We start from the raw sequence: 18,890 nt of genomic DNA on the forward strand, positions 1-18,890 counted from the left end.
GAAAATTGTCTAGTTCAGAGTGGAAATCACATAGTGAGGTGCATGGGGGAAGACGGTCTTGGCATATGAGACAATCTGGAACATAAGTGGTATTCCATTAAGAACTGGGTACAGAAAAATGGGAAATTCATAATTGGTAAAAAAATTCATTGTAATTTTGTCAATATAAAACACGGCAAAAAACTAACGTGAAAAAAAGGACTATCGGTAGCTAGGGCTTCATGACCATATGAGTGACTTCATGAGGGTATGGCTTGCTCATAGATGATGCCACCATTTTCTACAATCAGTCATGATGGAGAAACGTCCGGTTCTTGTTATGATTGAGAAAGGAATTCACAGTTGTAAAAGCGCTGGATTTAGCAATTGATGTGTTCTGTCCTAATATTTCAGGACTGAAATGAATTCGAGCTCTACTTCATCACCTTCAGAAAGGAATCGATGGTCGATGGAAGATACATGTAGTAAGTTGCCTCTTTTACTACGATAATGATTATTATGAACGGGGCCGTCAGAGGTGCACTTTTATAGGTATAGGCAGATTTCTGGAGGGAAGAATGTTTTGCCTGGGAGAGGGGCATTTCAAACAAATCAGCGATTTTGGCAGTCAAGTTTGGAAATGTCTTTTCCAAAAGTGGGGTCGTTCCCTACCCTCATTGCATTGCCTACAACTATTTCATGACCTTGGACTTTCCTTCAATGTACATGTAGCCAATTTTCACCATTACAAAAGCAACACACACTCCATCTGATGACTTTTTTTGGAACTAATGAAAACGGGACGAGGAATGGACAATAAGATTTGAATCCAAACAGGACAGAGGCTATTCAGTCCAAACCACAATTGACTTACCTAATTTGCAGGTGCTATGCCCAGTGAACACGCAGCCTATGCATACAAAATGTAGGTTGCACAAAGGTGCCATCCATTTACAACATACGCACGAAAAGCCTCATTTTCGGACCCCCTTGTACGCATGCTGTACGTTACGGTAATACCCCCTTCCCCCTTGAGTACGTACTACTACGACTCTGACCAGGGTGTGTGTTTGGAACTTCAGAAATTAAAAAAAACTCAAGTTTTTTTCAAAAGGGTGGGTAAAGTTTCCTGTATTCAGAAACAAAATGTTATCGATTAATTGTAAAGCTATTACCAGGACGTACAAAATGATACCTTATTCAGCTCTGAACTCTTAAAGATAAAGGGGATACAGAGCAGTTTGTCCAAGAGACAAAACTGAATATCTTATCTAATTTCCTATGCTATGGCATGATGGTTGGCATTCTTTGTCTTACAGGGGTTTTAGAACCTCGTTAAAATACCGTTTCCTAATTATTAGCCAAATAATCGTTACTAAACGAGTAACAGTATTTGAGGCATGTATTTTGTGACAAAAATCAAGCAACAACAAGCCAATGAATTGTAGTGATAGCACTTGAATAGAAGACGAATTATCTTGCAAAAGCCCCCTATTGTCAAAATCTGGAATCTAGTTAAGATGCTGTAGTATTGGTTCCAAATCTTCGTCTTTATGAATTCTTGATATAATGTATAATGACCGACGTGCCTGAGTGTCAGCCGGCGTCTCTTGGCGATATTGAAAAGCTTCTTGTGATGTATTAAATGACAGTAAATTCAGAAATAAACTCCTGTCGGTATTATCATTATTTTTTAAATCCGCCATGATAAAACACAAGCAGATAATAACAACACGTGACATATAACTGATGTTTATTTGCGGCGATAGATGGCACGCGTACGCCGAGAACGATCGTCAGGCAAATATGGTGATCAGTGATTTCGTGCTGGAAAAATCTTACTTTTGGTGCGTACGTACACATTAGCTTTGACCCTCTCCCCATGTACGGATGCTGTATGCATTTGTATCAAGCCGCCTCGATGCATACGTACTAAATGGATGGCCCCAAATGGTCTGATCACAGTATAAATAACGGTCACATCAGCTGCGGGCTATTTACACACACATTGGCAAACATATAGGGCCACAAAAAAGGGGGTTAACATAACGTATTCCGTATGATGAGAATATATAGTCTCTACATGGTGGCCCAGAATTATTTTCCCTCACACAATGGATACACAATAGAATTCTATTGTGCAAGGGAAAATAATTCTGGGCCACCCTGTACTATCATCATTTTTTTGACCAAAGTATAGATGTCAGATGTTTTCTTTTCAGACGAAGGAGATGGTCATTCATCTCAGAATACTGAATCTGGGAAAGAGTAAGTTGTGAAAATTTATTTGGATACTGTTGTCAAGATTATCAGAAGTGTATGTTGGACTAGTGAAAGGACGCAAAATTCTTTAAAATGAGTCTTTTGGTACTGGTTTATCCATCACAGAGTTCTCTTTAAAATAAGTACTGTACATGGCAATCTCTTCAAGAGGATGGCCTGGGATATGAACGTACAGTGCGGAGATTATCTAAAGAGTACTTGACAAGAATCTGGAACAGTCTGAAAATAATTCCCAATGTGACAGTATGATCAAAATTTAGTGGTTATAGGCTGGGTTTACATACAGCATAGATGAGAATTTTCTGGTAATTTCCGTATTTCCGGGAGAGGCACTGCCAGAGTGAAACAAAAATTCCAGTGCCTGCACAATTCTGGGTCCCACTTTATACCCAACCCACAACGATACAGACAGCAAATGAACTCATTTGGAGTTGGTTTCATAGTCATTTATCATGTCATGTTTTCAAGCCCAAGGTCAATTCTAATCTGGGTTATTCACAGAACCCGCCCCAAAAAACGTTATTTTTTTGCGGTTTTGATACATTGTTTTAACGAAGTATCACAGTAATGTCATTGGATGACAGTTTTTGAGCTTGAAGGTCTGGTTCTTATCAAAATCAGTACCAAATTAGCCACTTCAGACTTCCCAAAAAGTGGTTTTATGAACTGTGTTGTTGGTGACTCGATAACCAGGGCTTGGTGTAGTCCTAAAATAGTCGCGGGAGTCATTCATTCATACTAGAAAACTTTCAGAGCTTACAAGTTTTCCAGAACGTCTTCTTCGAACACTCTCCTATTAAAAGGCATTGTTGAACATGAGCAGCCAATGTTGTGTGCATCTGTTCAATGATAAAGTATCTGTAATCAATAAAATCAGTCCATGGGAGGGAGGGAAACATAATTTATTTTTTCATTGTGACCGTGTTTCTCATTTCAAGGTACGATAATATTGAAGGATCAAGAACTGAAATCATTGAGTCATTACGCATCAAAATCAAGACTCAGACAAAGGCCGGGCTGAAGGGTGATAAACACAAGTGTTTGATTTGCATGGTAAGCTATTCTACAATGAAAGTATCCTGAGCCAAATTGGGATCCGGGGTGCCCGATATATCCCAAGTGTGGGTCTGGCATACTTGAATTGTAAACACCCTGCAGTAGTAAAATGTTTAACATTTCAGGTTGCAATCCTGCTGTACGAAAGGTACATAAGTTTCATGTACATGAAACTCACATGAAAATTAGGTACATTGTCATTGGATCAAATGTGTAACCTACCCACAGGTTGGGTGTAATTTGCATGTTTATTGCACAAAACATATTCAAATTTAGGGACAATAATTGTAATTGAGACTGTACATACATATGACCAGGGCAAGCTTTAAAAATTAGCCTACCATATGTGTGACAGCAAGTATGGAATCTATAAGCTTACTTGGCAACAGTCATGTTTTATATATTTGTAAAATAGTTTCAGATTGCCAGATAGATACATGTTGGAGTTGAAAGAGGAAGCTTGTCTTGATAGCCAACTCAACCAGAATAGTTGTCACAGCAGCTGTTGTTATCTGTTGTCATTTTCTCCCTTCAGGAACCATATACTGTCCCTTTAACATCAACCCAGTGTTGGCATGTACATTGTGAAGAATGTTGGCTCAGGACCCTGGTATGTATCATCACTAATACTTATATCAAGTATAAATTCCTTGCTCTCAACATTATCTTAGCGAGCAGATATGCATACACTATCAGTAACAGCTCCTTTTGGGGATGGTACTTCCAACATTGTAACCAGCTTGTGTGGTCTCGAATATTTGTGTATAGAATGTAAAATAGGTCATTACCACCTAGATTTTGAGTAAAATAAGTCTAACATACCTAGTGTGAAAATCCAAAATTTCATGTGAAGTGAAAACTGGCCTCCTGGTGGCAAACGATGAATACTTTGCAAACTTTTCTCACTAAACTATTAGAACTGATCTCTGAATATGTCCCCAAGAGTCATTTTTTCTTCATTACAGTGAGTGCGAATAAATCATCATAGCTAAAGAAATGCTCCCTATTTGATAGGGAGGTCCCTCTCATTAAATTAATTTCAAGTTGAAAATGATCCCTGTAGTGTCGTCTCGTCTAGCTGATGTTTAGCTCTCAATAACATGCTAAGTATTTTGATTCTCCACCTTGTTATTTCAGGGGGCCAAGAAGTTGTGTCCTCAGTGTAACACGATAACATCCCCAGCTGATCTGCGCAGGATCTACTTTTGAAGCCATCATGTTTGGTGAAGTACGTCCTGGACTCCTCACTTTGGAGAGCTGTGATGTTGCAGCTTGACGCATAGGACACCTTGACTTCTTCGTCTTAATGCAGTCAAAATAAACTGCATGAAAAGGAAAGGTAGAAGGCCTGCCACGATCAGGTTAAACTGAGCAAAACTGGTGGTTGCTATCTGGTTGTTGCTCTGAAAATGTTGCGCGTCTCAGGCATGATGACACCGACAATTACCAGCCGAGTTTGGTAAATTTTCAAACAGTGAAATATATAAACATACCGCCGTATGTTACGATGCAAATCTATGTACAATCATGTTCAAAAGTTTATGGACACCAGTTTTTGCACATTTTCTCAAAAACGGCTAATCCTATTGAACCCAAATTTTCACCAATGGTGGAGAATCTTCTTGGCTATCGAATGACGTGATAGTTGATATCAGGACCAATTGCATAACAAAGTTATTACATAATTTTGAGAGGGATCTTTTTTTTACTTTTTTGTTAATCAATTTTTCAAAACCAAATTAACCTACAGTATATATTGCACATAGCTAAGACTTTCTGTGAAAAAAATTTGGATAAATCTCATTTCGGTTTTGAGATATATCGAAATATCAAAATTTTGATATTTTGATAATTTGATATTTTTGGGTTTTTTGCAACTGTATCATTGAGAAGTCATACCCAAATAATGATTGGCACCAATTTAGCACAGCTAGCAACTAATATTGCTGAGAAAAGGTGGATACTTGGTAGTATGAAAATTTTCATATTATAATTTCAAGATGTTCCTTTAGTTGAAAATCAGAAAAAAATCACCATTCATTCAGGGGACATGGATACTACTAGGATATATCGAAAAATCAGAAAAATCTCAAAATTTTCAGAATCTCAAAATTTTGATATTTTGATATATCATGAAAAGTAAATGATATTTTCAAATACTTTCTTCACAGAAAGTCTTAGCATTGTTATCTGTATGATGCAAGATTTATACTTCGATTTAAAAAAAATCAACCAAAAAGTGAAAAATAGATGCCTCTCAAAATTATGTAATAACTTTGTTATGCAATTGGTCCTGATATCAACTATCACGTCATTCGATAGCCAGGAAGATTCTCCACCATTGGTGAATATTTGGGTTCAATAGGATTAGCCGTTTTTGAGAAAATGTGCAAAAACTGGTGTCCATAAACTTTCCGACAAGGGTGTACGTGTACATGTACGTATTATTTACTGAAAATGGATACTGTACACACCTGGTGTTAGAAAATGGCACTAGATATAGTGCACGTTTTAAGATGTATATCTCTAGCGTCACAAACTCTGTAAACTGCAGTTGTGCCAACTCGGCATTCTCTGAAGAATCCCCTAGAGCTATTTTTCATTCTAATTTATGTAGCATTTAGCTCTTGTGACTGCAATTGCATGTGTAAATTGCAAGCTTTAGGCCACATTAAAAAAATCTTTAGTTTCGCATCAGCGCCCGCCTAGTTTTTAGCATTATACTTAGTATCCATGTGTTTCAATGTAGAGCTTCCAGTGCATTGTACAAGACTCGTAGAGAATGTCAATTTCATTATTTTTTTACGATTTAAATAAACAGTTTTGAATATTTAATAGTTTGTTGATCATCTATTATCAAATAGATGATGTTGGCCATTTGGTGTCCACTGCGCCTGCATGACCGCAACTGAATGAAGAGATCATTCAGGGACTGTCTGACAGCTGTGATTGTTGACCCGACGTCATGACATCATGATGACATCATGGCATCCTTGTGACGTCATCAGCGACATCATAGCCTGAGCCTGCATGCTCTGTTGCTCATGGCAACAAGAGAGGACCAAAATGAAGGATTTTTGCTACTGGGCACCGTGCACTGATGGTATGAAGCAACCATGTGTGCCTGATAGGTCATGAAGGTGCAGGTTTCGTCAAGAGAGACTCATCAGATGCGTGTGGCGACAAAGAAATACAGTTGGATATACAGAGGTATCCTGATAGCGGGACCGCAAGGAGTCAATTTCTCCCCTTGATTGACCTAGAGTAGATCTTGGTCAGTTCATCCAGGCAGTATCAAATATTATCAAATAGGGCCATTTTCTAAAGGATATAGTTAATTAGAAGATGGTCCCACTACAATGTTAAAAAAATTTAAAGAAAAAAAACCCCCTCCTCACTTTTCAGAAGTGCAACTGATGCTAAACTAACTTTCTTTTATGTGGCCTTTTGAAAAGTTGGGCTTTTCTACGACCAACTGGTCAACGTTGGTATTTTAACCCTTTCACTGCAGGCATAATTTTATGCTTGTCTCATGCTGTACTGGCACAATATTTGATTTCTGATATTTCTTGCTTGCCCCTTATAAACCTTGTTGGTGAAAGATTTAAAGATGCTGTAAAAAAAATATTAATAGAATCTCTTCTGTATCACAACCTGCACTCATTTGTGTTTTTAAACACAATCAAAGTCTAACTGAAACTCAAGAAATAACATGAAATCCAGAGTAGAGAACATCACAAGACCAACTAAAAGGTAACATAGACTCTGATTCTCATGTGTCTTCAAACTCACTTTTCTCTCTCAAAAAAAATTAGAACTGCACTTTAATTGATAAATTTCTTCATTCCCTACCATTCCATCTATTAAAATTAGTTTTAAACACAAGGACAACGATTTAGGTCAGTCATCTGCCCAAAACCACTGGGGTTATAGTTGGCCAACAGTGGCAGAAGGCCTTGTTTAACCATAGTTGAAGTTGGCAATAAAGGGGTAGCCCTACTCCCATTTAAACTTCACTTTTATGGTGGCTGCAGGTCATTGCAAAACCTGTGTACCATTTGAGGACAGCTAATTTCTGCCTGAACTGTATTTTGACCACTGTGTCCATGTACAGTGGAACCTCTGTTAGCGGACACCTCTCTATTAAGGACACTAGTTTTGGTCCCAAATTGGTTGTTTCCATTCAATTTGATCTCTCTAATCAGGACACCTCTCTATTAAGGAGAGCACTTGTCACTCCCGAGGGTGTCCTTAATAGAGAGGTTCTACTGTATATTGATTGTTGTTTATCACGGCTGTCACACGGTCACCATCTTCATGGTTCAGAACGACTAAAATTTTTCTCAGCCCAGCGAGGAAAGGGGGAGAGTTTCTTGTATCTTAGAAATTTCTATTCTGTTGATTGATGATTTGAGATCAACAAACGACACTGGGAGAACTTGGTCAACATCACATTAATGTATAAATTTTCCGTAATGTTGAAATTCCTGTTTCCTGTTGTTATTTTCAAACATTTGGGAGTTGAATTTATACAACGATACATGTACATGTACATCTTCAGTTAGGGACTGGTATGATGAATTAAGTATTGTGTCATTGTCAATATAGAAATAAACCGCACTGTATATTTGAATTGAAATTGTCCTTGTTGGTATTGGTGTTCCTATGCATGTTCATTATAGATACTGTATTCATGAAAAATATTAATCTAAAATGCGGGAGAATATGTGGCTTAAAATCTAAAGGATTTGCTTCAAATCCTTTTCCTCTCGAGGGAGCATCGTAAATAGGTTAAAGCCTAAAAAGACATGAGGAAACCAGCCCTGTAAAAATTATCCCCTGACCATCCCCCACCAACTAATGGAAAATGCCTTAGATGCCGGGGGGGATGGATATTTGATGAGGGGAGAGTTTCTGAGGAATAGCTTATTGACTTTAGCTCTCAGCTTATCTGAGCCAGGTAACCTCCTGCTGAGTTGCCGGACCAAAGGCTGAGGTCAACATATGTTGTTACATAACCGATCTTGCTATCACATCCTGGTTGCCTTGTAGTCGACCAAATTACTTCTAATTTTGTCTCATCACAGTAATTAGTCATGATCACATGATGATGAACCTGGCCCGAGTATCACTGGTTACGCTGGCCATTAGGTAGATAAGGTAAATATGCCGATCATCACTGTGTGTAGTATCAGCGGGGTGCTTGAAGTTGGAGGGCGACTAAATATTTTACAGGGCTGGTTTCCTCATGTGACATTTTATAGCCTCTCCTTGAAGCCCCCAGGTTAACACACAGTTTGTATAAAGCCTTTGCAAGGGAACAGACGCCCCTGAATCACCACTTCAAGTCATTCAGGACTTCATACCTAGTCAACTAGTCCTTGATTTCGAGTTTCTGAACAGGCTGGGTACGTTTTATGTTATGAAAAAAGTGTTGAATGAAGCCATTTCCACTCCAGAATATAAATTCAGCCTTCTGGAAAGTTTTAAAACTAGTTTTGTTTAAAACCTAGTCCCAAGGACAAAATAATTTCCTCGACAGCAATCGCTGAATACTTTCAGTTATAAGATTATTCTTCATGTAACTCAAATACAATTTCCCGGCACAAGGTTCACGAAAACAGTCCAGTCTCACAAAATAACGAATCTACAAAGGAAAGTTTCTTCATGCATTCTGCAACAATTAACCAATGTTATCCCATTTGGAGAGCGTTCTGTATTCTGCAAAGTTTGAATCATGGATAAGTCGGTTGGGTATGTTGAGGCGTCAACATCTGAAAAAGACAAAGTTTAGAAGATAAAACTGATGACCCCCTCCAGCCCCCCTCGGACAATGTCACAACCAGACCATCATAGGGTCTGTTAGTGTTTGGATGTACTTGGACGTTGGACCAGGTCGAGTCATCCTCTTGTCTTGTTGGCATTGAGTTGCATTGCACTGCAGTCGGACATCAGAAATCCTGCAGAGTACATCCGGCTTCAGCCTACTTGATGCTATTAGTGCCAGGGTAAATCGCCATGCCCGTTGGCCTGCTACATACTGGAGCTGTATCCAGTTGCTTGGAGGTACCAAAAAGAGGACATGATGTGCTGCATCATGGTGAAAGGGAGGCTGTGCACTGTATTGGCAGAGTGTACACTCCGGACGCACTGGACCGGCCTCGTCCCTCACACCCTTCCATAGAGGAAGGGCGATCAGGATGACAAATGGTCAGCATGTCCATTTACGACTGACAATTAAAGGCCAATGCCAATTTTCAAAGTTACTGACAATTAAAGGCCAACGCCGTTCGTAAAGTATTTGGAATTTGGAATTGAATTTGAAAATTGTGTGTAATACATACTGGATATAAATGTCGACAATTCCGTTGCGTAGAAAGATGTACAAATATTCTAATTACCGAGTTTCAGCAAATTCATCTGCGTAATAACTGCACTACGGCATTGTATTTAACGGTGCATGTATTTACTGCAACGGACGATGTGCAACAATCTTGACGCTAGAGGCGCTGATTTCGTTCTGGAATTTTTTCATTTCGGCACAGGGTAAACTTTCTAAAGATTTGTCCACCGACCAAGGAGTTTGACACCAGCAGATGAACTTTTCCCTTAAAGAAATTGGCAGCTTTTTATTGCAGTATGTTTGTTCCTCTTCTGGTTCTCATACCCAATTTTAGTTTCAGCTCTTAGACAGTAGAAAAACACGTCATTCGATATTTAGCCCGTACAAGTCCTCTTAGTAGTAAAACGCGTCGATATTTAGCCTGTAAAGTCCTTTCCCGCCACATGAGTGCTCGCCGCAATCCGAGTTCACGTCACCCCGCTACGACATCTAGGATTCATACATTGGTTTGTTTGCCATATTGTTATGTTCTCCTGGTTCCATTTCAGTCAATAAAGGCAAGTCCTGGTTTATCGTAGAATATCACTTTATTATTCGAAATGACAATCTCCATCACATGAACAAGCTGAGCGCGTCGCTCCTTCTCGGAAGATCCCGGATGCACAGGGTCTACACAACCCGTGCCCTAATTAAAGGAGTCTGGGCCTGCTCTAAATATTGTGCTATTTATACATCACATCCCCCTTATTTACTAAAAAATCTTTAACAAAGATTTTTGATTTTTAACTAAACAACCTACTTTACTTCTTAACCTATCCTGTTTATGAAGTTACACTGAAGTCTAACTAAGATTACATGTACCTATATGTAGATTCAAAGTACCTGAATTCAAAAATAGCTTATAACAAAGTTACATACCAATGCAACCAATTACTTCTGTTTTACAACAATATAGCTAGAAACTTACATAATTACTATACAATATTACTAATATTGTATTATTAGACAAGACATCACTTCTAACTGTACTTGTTCCTTCCTGCTTGAAATGTGAACTTGGCCTAATTCACCTCTCTGGATAAATTCAACTACCAGACAGATACCTGTATTTCACACAAGATATTGCTGCATCACATAACGTCACATTAACACTTTAAAATGACTGTCGAGTTAAATTCTATACGAAACTCAATTGATGCAACTGGAACTTAGAAAACAACTTGCTCATTTACTCAAAATGATCACCTTAACACCATGAGGCATCGAGCATTTGGGTACAACCACAAGATAAAAACATTACCACAAAATCATCAACAACACTCTACACTCACAATACCTACATTATCCTTATGAAAAATGGAAAACTCAATACACAAACACAATGTGCACACAAGACTGAGAGACAGTCGCCATTTCAAACCACATAGAATGTTTAGGACCAATATAAACATATACATGGTTTAGCAATGGAACTACTATACTAGTTCTTCTTGAAATGGCTTCAATCCTACCTCTAGGAGCTGAAAACCTGGGTCCTTATTCACGAAGCTTCCGCAAATTTTTGAGTTACGGTACCGCAAATAGGGCCTTACGGTGGCATTGCGGGACCGTGAAATGTTGGTTAAGTGTATTCACAAAGCATCCCGTAACGACTCCATAAATGTAAGGATCCGTAAATTGCGCAATGACCGCAACTCGGCTAAAAATTGTGAAGGCATAATCAATGGATAGCAATGGGACAAATATTCCTCTTACATAAGATCTTATTGCCTTATTTGTCAGTGTTTCGGCATGCGTTTTAATACACTGGCCAGACGTTTGTAGAGTCACTTGGTCTGTGGTTCTGAAGCCGTGAAGATGTCGGAGCCAAAGAGGATGAGAAAGAAAAACTTCACTCCCAACGAAACTAATCGACTAATCGAGTTGGTGGAGGACAACTACCGTATTATTTCATCGAAATTCAGTGACCAAGTCACCCTTAAAAGAAAAAATGACGCGTGGTTGGAAATATCTAGGAAGTTAAACGCCATCAGCCCGTGTCTACGAACTGTAGAGGAAGTAAAAAAGAAGTGGGACGATATTAAAGTGCGTGCCAAGAAAAAAGCCAACGAGGATCGGACAAGGGATGGCAAGACCGGTAATGTCCCGAGGAGTCCCAAGAGCGATTCTCTGACCGATACAGAGCGACGTGTCATCGGGATGCTGGGAGCTGCTCAAGTTTTCGGTATTAACAACCGTGACGAGTATGACACCGCCGCTTTACCGAGCTATAAGAAAGAATCAAAGGTAGGAACTTGTGAAAATAAGCTTTAATCACATAAGTTACTGAACCCTTGACATACCACACACTTCGGCTAATTAACTTATCAAATTATTGCATCCCATCACAACATTTATCTCTTGCGTCATTTTCCCTCTGGTAGCAGCTTGGACTGGGCCTATTGTTCGATCTGACCCAGTTTTGAATGCCTACAAGGGGGCGGTAGCAGGTATTCCTCCTCTAAGGACGTATTGGCGTAATGTTTGGTCAGACGTCGGCTGGATAACATGCTGAAATACAATTCAAAGTATTCATATAACCTTAAATCTACAAGAATGAAGTTATACCTCATCATGGCGAAATAATTTCCACTATAGGCAGTCAATATTACGTCACATTGTTTGTATTGCAGCGTTCGCGTCAAAGTGCAACGGCAACTCGTGCTTGTGTCGAGTCCGATGATGCTTTCGATGAGCTGATGGAGGCAGCGACACAGACATTCGGCAATTACTCCGACTTCGATGAACCAGCTGATAGCCAGGACGAGGATTTTCGCGTTGCAAAGCCACCTCCAAAAAAGACTCCCCGTGTAAGCCCAACTACAAGTAACAGTATGAAATGGCCAGGGCCATTGTGCTCACCTCATGTGGAGGAAAGATGGATAAAGAGCATGGTGTTGTGTCATGTAGTGTTAGGTTTGATGTAGGTCCAAGCAATTACAATTTCCCCAAAATGGCCAATTTACAGTACATTCGACCTCTGTGACCTTGAAAAGTAGGTCAAATCAAAGAAGACCCGGGTGACACATTGAATGGTTGTTAGAATTAGATGTACCTATGATATAAAATTGGTGCCAATCGGGCAAGTCATTACTAGGAATAATGGCATTTTGAAAAATTTAGGATTTGGCCCCCTCCCTGGAGGCCAAACGGCAAATCAGATCCCACCAAACTTCGGTACCTGAGATCACCTGACCAAGGGGTACATGTGTACTTAATTTGTGATCAATAGTCATTGCAGTTAAGAAACGTGCCATAGTTACGGCCTGACGGCAAATTTACGCCATTTGACCTCTGTGACCTTGACAAGAAAGTCAAATTAAAAACCTGTGTGACATATACTGTATGGTGGTTAGATGTACCCATGATATCAAATTGGTGGCAATCGGGCAAGAAGTTAAGGAATAATCACATTTTTAAGGTTTTTGGATTTTGCCCCCTGGTGGTCAAGTGGTGAATCATATTGGACCAAACTTCGGTCCCTGAGATCACCTGACTAAGGGGTAAATGTGTACCAAATTTGGTATCAATAGTCATTGCAGTTTAGAAACGTGCCATCGTTACATCCTAACCGCCAATTTACACGATTTGACCTCTGTGACCTTGAAAAGTAGGTCAAATCAAAAACCCGGAGGATATATGATGCACCTTTGCTAGAAGTACCTACCATATTTTTTTTCAAAATTTCCCGACTACTATTAAGGGAGATATTGCATATTTTCACTTTTAACGTTTGGCCCCCTGGTGGCCAAACCATGAAACGAATTGGACCGAAACTTGGTCTCCAAGGTGTCATTACATAAGGGTACATGTGTACCCAGTTTCAACTCAATAGCTCTAACAGTTATGAAACGTGCCCTGCTAACGGATGACGGACGACGACGACGACGACGACGATACAACGACGGACGACGGACGCCACGGTATGGGATAAGCTCACCTCTGCTAAGAGGTGAGCTAACAAGTGCAGGGAAGAAATCCGTAACCGAAATGATGCTGGACGTTGAAACCCGCCGGTTAGATGTTGACAAGCGCCGCTTGCAGGTCGAAGAGAAGACTCTGACCACTCTTGAGCAACTTGTTGACATTGAAAAGAAAAAATTGGAACTGATGACTCGCCAACAATCTATTAGCAATGCTCCTAAACCCCGTCCTAATGTAAGCGCCATCACTGAAGGTTTATTTCAAAAGCTGGGTAAGAAGGGTGCGCACTAGCCTTCTTCCAAAAGTTATCAAGTAATGTATGCGGAAGCCACTCTGTATTGTAACTATGTATTGTATTATTGAATAATTACATACTTCAATTCCCGAAATTTTGTCTGATTACTCTGTTCCTTACAGCTTGACCATCCGCATCATCTGGATAGAGTGGGGGGTTTCTGTCCAAGTCTGCATCGTCCACCAAGTTAGGTGGTGCACCCCGTGGCACTGGTAAACCATGCACCTCACATATATTATGAAGGACAGCAGTTGCCATGATAACCTTGCAACTTCTCTCCGGCCGGAGTGTAAGGAAAAGAAATGCAAATGAGTTTTACATACTTAATGTAGGTCCACTCTATCTGAAACCTGACAATAAAGTCAAAGATAGCCAAACTTTAATGGATAATGATGGCACTGTATAGACCTTACAACAGCGGTTTTATGGCACTACTTACCATCTCTATGTAGGCACAACCACCGCATTTTCCACCTCGAAAATGTTCCCTCAATTCTTTGTCTCATACGTCTGTGATGAGAATTATACCCCCTCTCTGCCTCGTTTTCTGGATTTCGAATTGGTGTCAAAAGCCACGGCGCCAAGGGATACGCACTGTCTCCAAGTAGGTAGCCATCGTTTCCTCCACCATTCTGCAACAATCGGTTGAAATGGCATTGGCGCCAAATGAACGCGTCATGAGCAGCCCCTGGCCAATTTGCAACTATGTTGAGGAATTTTTTATCCTCAGAGCAGACACCTTGCACGTTTATTGCTGGGTATTGATGCTTGCATACATAAGCCTCTTCATTTTGTGAAGGGCGCTTGATCGGCACGAGACTACCATCTACACATCCCAAGACATTTGGGATCCTGCGGTCATCACTGTAAAAGCCCTCTTTCACTCTATTTTGTCCAGCTTGGTCCATCGGAAATCGAATTATCCTGGCAGACACCTCTTGTAGAGCAGACGAAACTCTAAAGATTATTCGGGATATGGATGGCTGACTTATATTACCGAGGTCTCCCGTAACAAGCTGAAAACTTCCAGTTGCGTAATACCTGATTGCACATAGGATTTGAAGCACAGCTGGTATTGCATGCGACCTATTGGTTGGGTGTTCGACTTCGTCACGAATCGGATCTATCACTTCCATCAAAACATGCCTTGGCATCCTGTACCGTGATATGAGGTCTCTGTCATCATAAATATCGAATGGCTGAAGTCTGTCCCGAAACACTCGCTGACGCCTCCATGCATGCCTGTTTATTTCTTCCTCGACTATCAATGCGACTGCCGTTACAAATCAGTATATCTGTAGTGATGCTTGCGGACGGCGCAGGACCTCACGCAGATTTGCGGTCCTGACATACGGATCCGCAAAGTTACGGTCGCTCTGTGAATACAGCGGAAATATTTGCGGTGCCGTAAGTATGTAAGTATGCTAACAACCTCGGCACAGTTTCGTACACTGTGAGGATCCCACCAGAACCTGAAAATACCAGACTGCAATGGAAGAGACAACAAAATTCGCAATTGTCCTGCTCGAAACTTGGCTTTGACAACAGTATAGTCTGTGTGAGACGCAGGCGCCATCTGCAATTTCTGCACCAAGCGCACCTGTTGCTCCCTTGACATAGGAACCGCGCCGGCAAACCCATTATTCACCTCTAGATTCTCCTTGTGCACCGACAGATCGATGGGCTGGCCCTGTGCTGAAAAGACGAAATCAGACTCATTACAAGAACAAACATTACTTATTTCTTTACCTGTCTCATCAACAAAATGATACTTAGGTGTGTCCTCGCTGTTGAGATGACACTTGTCCTCTTCAACATCAATCTTTGGTTCGTTCATAGCCAAAGCTTCTCTCAACTTTTGCAAGTTAAAGTATTACTACACTCAGTGGCTCTCATAAATGCCGGCTTAATTCGGTTTACATGAAACACATCTCTCAATATTCTACCCTTGATATCTGCAAGCAATACATGGCTAGGATCCAACACTTGATGAACAACAAACGGACCCACATACTTAGCAGTGAACTTCTTAGCATTAGATGTAAGACTAGAACTGCTGGGTTTATGCAAATACGTAAACAAGCTGTCCTTGGGCATATGTTGGACTCTTGGACAATCGTTGCGAGATCTTCTCATTCTGGGTTTTCTGCTGGTGTTCCTGCAACTGTAACATGAATTTAGACACACTATCAAATCGGTGTTTTAACTGTTCAATATACTCCTGTTGGGACTTGGTCAATCCCAAAAGTGGCCTGAAATTTAAACCACTAACATCTTTCGGTTCCCTGTAAAATAACAAATAATAGGGGGAATGATTCCCTAACTGGGGCGAACAAAATGTGTTATAAGAGTATTGCGCAACCGAATGATACCGTATCCAATCGTCACCATACTGATCTAAATTCACTTTTATCAAATCAGCGACTGATTTAATCTGTCTTTCTACATGTAGCGAACCGTGATTCATAACAGACACAACTTTCTGGCTGATACCAAGTGCAGTACACACAATCTCCATGACTTTACCTATCAACGACGACTGGGCATCTGTAACTAGGACATCTGGGATGCCATAACAGCAAAATACGCGCTGGATAAGGGCCTCACTGATAGCTGGAGCATCCAATGTCTTCATTGGAACACACACAGTATATCTCGTTATAGCACAGGTAACAACCATCAGCCAGGAATATCCCGATTTTGACGTCACCATCTTCTTGAAATCTAAAGAAATAGTCTGAAATGGTGAATAATCCAAAGGAATTCGCTCATGGAATGGCCTCAGCATTTCAGCTCTTCCTTTGAATTGCTGGCATTGAGCACAAGACTGGATATAAGATACAATGCGTTAATAAATGCCATGAAAATAGAACAATTTCCTCATTGTGAGGTAAGTTCTAACACAACCTTGGTGATTGCTCAATAGAGAATCATGATACTTGGCTATCAACGGATCAATGAACTGGTCAGGGATCACAAGCTGAAAACAGAAATGATCACTATTAGACGGAAAGAATATTCTGAAAAGAATATCATTGCATAATAAATATTGTTCTGCTCTAAGCATTATCACTCTTGCTGCTTTCTTATCATTGGGTAAAATTTGGTAGGCGAGATAATCATAAATAGGTTTAAAGTTTGGAGAAGACTGTTGGGCTGCCTTGAATTGTTGTGCTTCAAAAGGTAAATTGTAATCTCTGATGACTTTCCGTTTTATGATATTCAAAACTCTGTTAAGCTCAGACTGGTTGGGGATATGACGAGCCGTCAAATCCTCGATCTTGGTGATCAGAGGCTCTGGCTTGCGAAGAAACTCCAGAAATTCCTCTATGTTTGAATCCTCTTTAGCCGGTTTCTTGACGACTCGGTCCACCAGTCTTGGTTCTTCTGGTATTGGCTTTCTGGGTTTCGCAGGTTTTGTCTTTGGCGGTGGGTAGAAGATGTCCCCCGGTATCATTGGTTCGAAGTCTCTCAATTCACCTGGTCGGGGTTGGTTGTCGGCCTGCAGGGGGCGTTGATCATTATTCTCGTTCTGCAAAGGCGGGTCTAAGACGTCCTCCTGTGGATTGACATCTTGAGCATCTGGAACATCTGGAGCATCTGGAATCGGCTGGTCCTGGTTAGCCTCAACTTCAGGGACCTCGGCATCTTTGGTTAGGGTGGTCTCTCCGGAAAAAGTGGCTTGACAGGAATGTTCATCTGTCTCGCGAATGCTCGCGTCACTGGCCTTTCTACTGGGGCTGCTCTGAAAGGAAAGGCGTGATCATCTGCAGACAATGGGCAGAATTGTACTAGCTGGGCTGGAAGGGCTATTGGCATAATCCTTTCAAGGTCATCGTCGTCTTCCCTTGGTGCTCTGCTGAGGAAATCTGAAATGACCATATCGAACCCTTTACAGTAAGAAATGTCAAAAGAATACTGAGATAGTCGTTCCCATAGCTTCTGCAACCTAAGAGTAGGTGGCTGGTGTTTTGACTTGTACATCTGGACTAGAGAGGAGTGGTCAACAAGCAATGAAATGTCGTAGATTGTAAGTAATATTTCCAAGCTGTAACATTCATGAGAAGACCTGTTAACTCAAGCTCACTTACAGTACGTCTCATTTTAACCTACCCGCAATAACTGGTAAATAAACACTTGTGACACAGTTTAAAATGACAGGATAGTTTTTCCTTGTAATTTTATAGGCTATGCGATAAAGTGCGCTAGAGTTACATGTAGGCCAGTGAAAACCGTATAAAATAACATGACATATTTTCCGTATTTTTCGACATGTAAAGTAGGCCACCAGTGGTGGCTATGTTGCTGATAACGATAAAGTGCAAGCAGGCCTTTGTCCTCATTCAACATGCACTCGGCTATACAAAAACACTGCAGTCAATGACAGTAGGCCTGCATGTATGCTTGAGTATAACTATTACTCAAAGGTGTATTCTTATCTTGCGACGGACCAATCATCGCATCGGAGCCGATTCCGGGCATCCTCTTGCAGACAGGGCATTCAACACGACTTCTCCTTCATCCTGAGTCAGGTTTTTGATAGATGGTTGCTCTGAGATACTCCTTACGCCCCTTTGTATAGCGAGAGCAGGAGCGTGTGGAAAACAACTGGGGCCGAGGATGCTCCTCCTTACCCATGTTTCCCCTCAAAACTAGTGAAATTTTACTCCCTGTAAGTATGCATGTGTACCTAACCTGCGTATCAAAACAAAGTTCCAATAGTTGGCTATAGGATTTGTCATCAAGAGCTCTTAGAATAGGTAACATTTGCTGGAAGATTTTTCTGAAAAATGTATGAAAGTGCAGCACTTTTGCTAGGACTACTTTCAGCCAGCCCCAGTCCAAAGCATAAGCTACGCTGCAAAGCCAGCGTAGCTAAAAACACTATTTTTCGCACGGCATTTAATATGATTGCGAGATTTTGGAAAAAAATGCGCTGTTGTTGTCCGCGGTTTTGGCGAGATTGTAATC

At 40.6% G+C, this 18,890-nt stretch overlaps 1 protein-coding gene across 2 annotated transcripts in view; it reads left to right on the forward strand.

The window, feature by feature from the left end:
* LOC135486292 (E3 ubiquitin-protein ligase Rnf220-like) overlaps nucleotides 1-7,951 on the forward strand; it is a 57,300-nt gene extending 49,349 nt beyond the window's left edge. For both annotated transcript variants that reach the window (XM_064768981.1, XM_064768982.1), the window contains exons 10-14: nucleotides 394-464; nucleotides 2,202-2,247; nucleotides 3,201-3,315; nucleotides 3,854-3,928; nucleotides 4,456-7,951. In XM_064768981.1, the coding sequence (XP_064625051.1) occupies nucleotides 394-464; nucleotides 2,202-2,247; nucleotides 3,201-3,315; nucleotides 3,854-3,928; nucleotides 4,456-4,527 (379 nt within the window). In that variant the 3' untranslated portion in view covers nucleotides 4,528-7,951. The remainder of the gene's footprint in view (nucleotides 1-393; nucleotides 465-2,201; nucleotides 2,248-3,200; nucleotides 3,316-3,853; nucleotides 3,929-4,455) is intronic.
* The last annotated feature ends 10,939 nt before the right edge of the window (nucleotides 7,952-18,890 follow it).

Source organism: Lineus longissimus, chromosome 4, assembly GCF_910592395.1.
Source record: "Lineus longissimus chromosome 4, tnLinLong1.2, whole genome shotgun sequence".
NCBI classification, from domain to species: Eukaryota; Metazoa; Nemertea; class Pilidiophora; order Heteronemertea; family Lineidae; genus Lineus; species Lineus longissimus.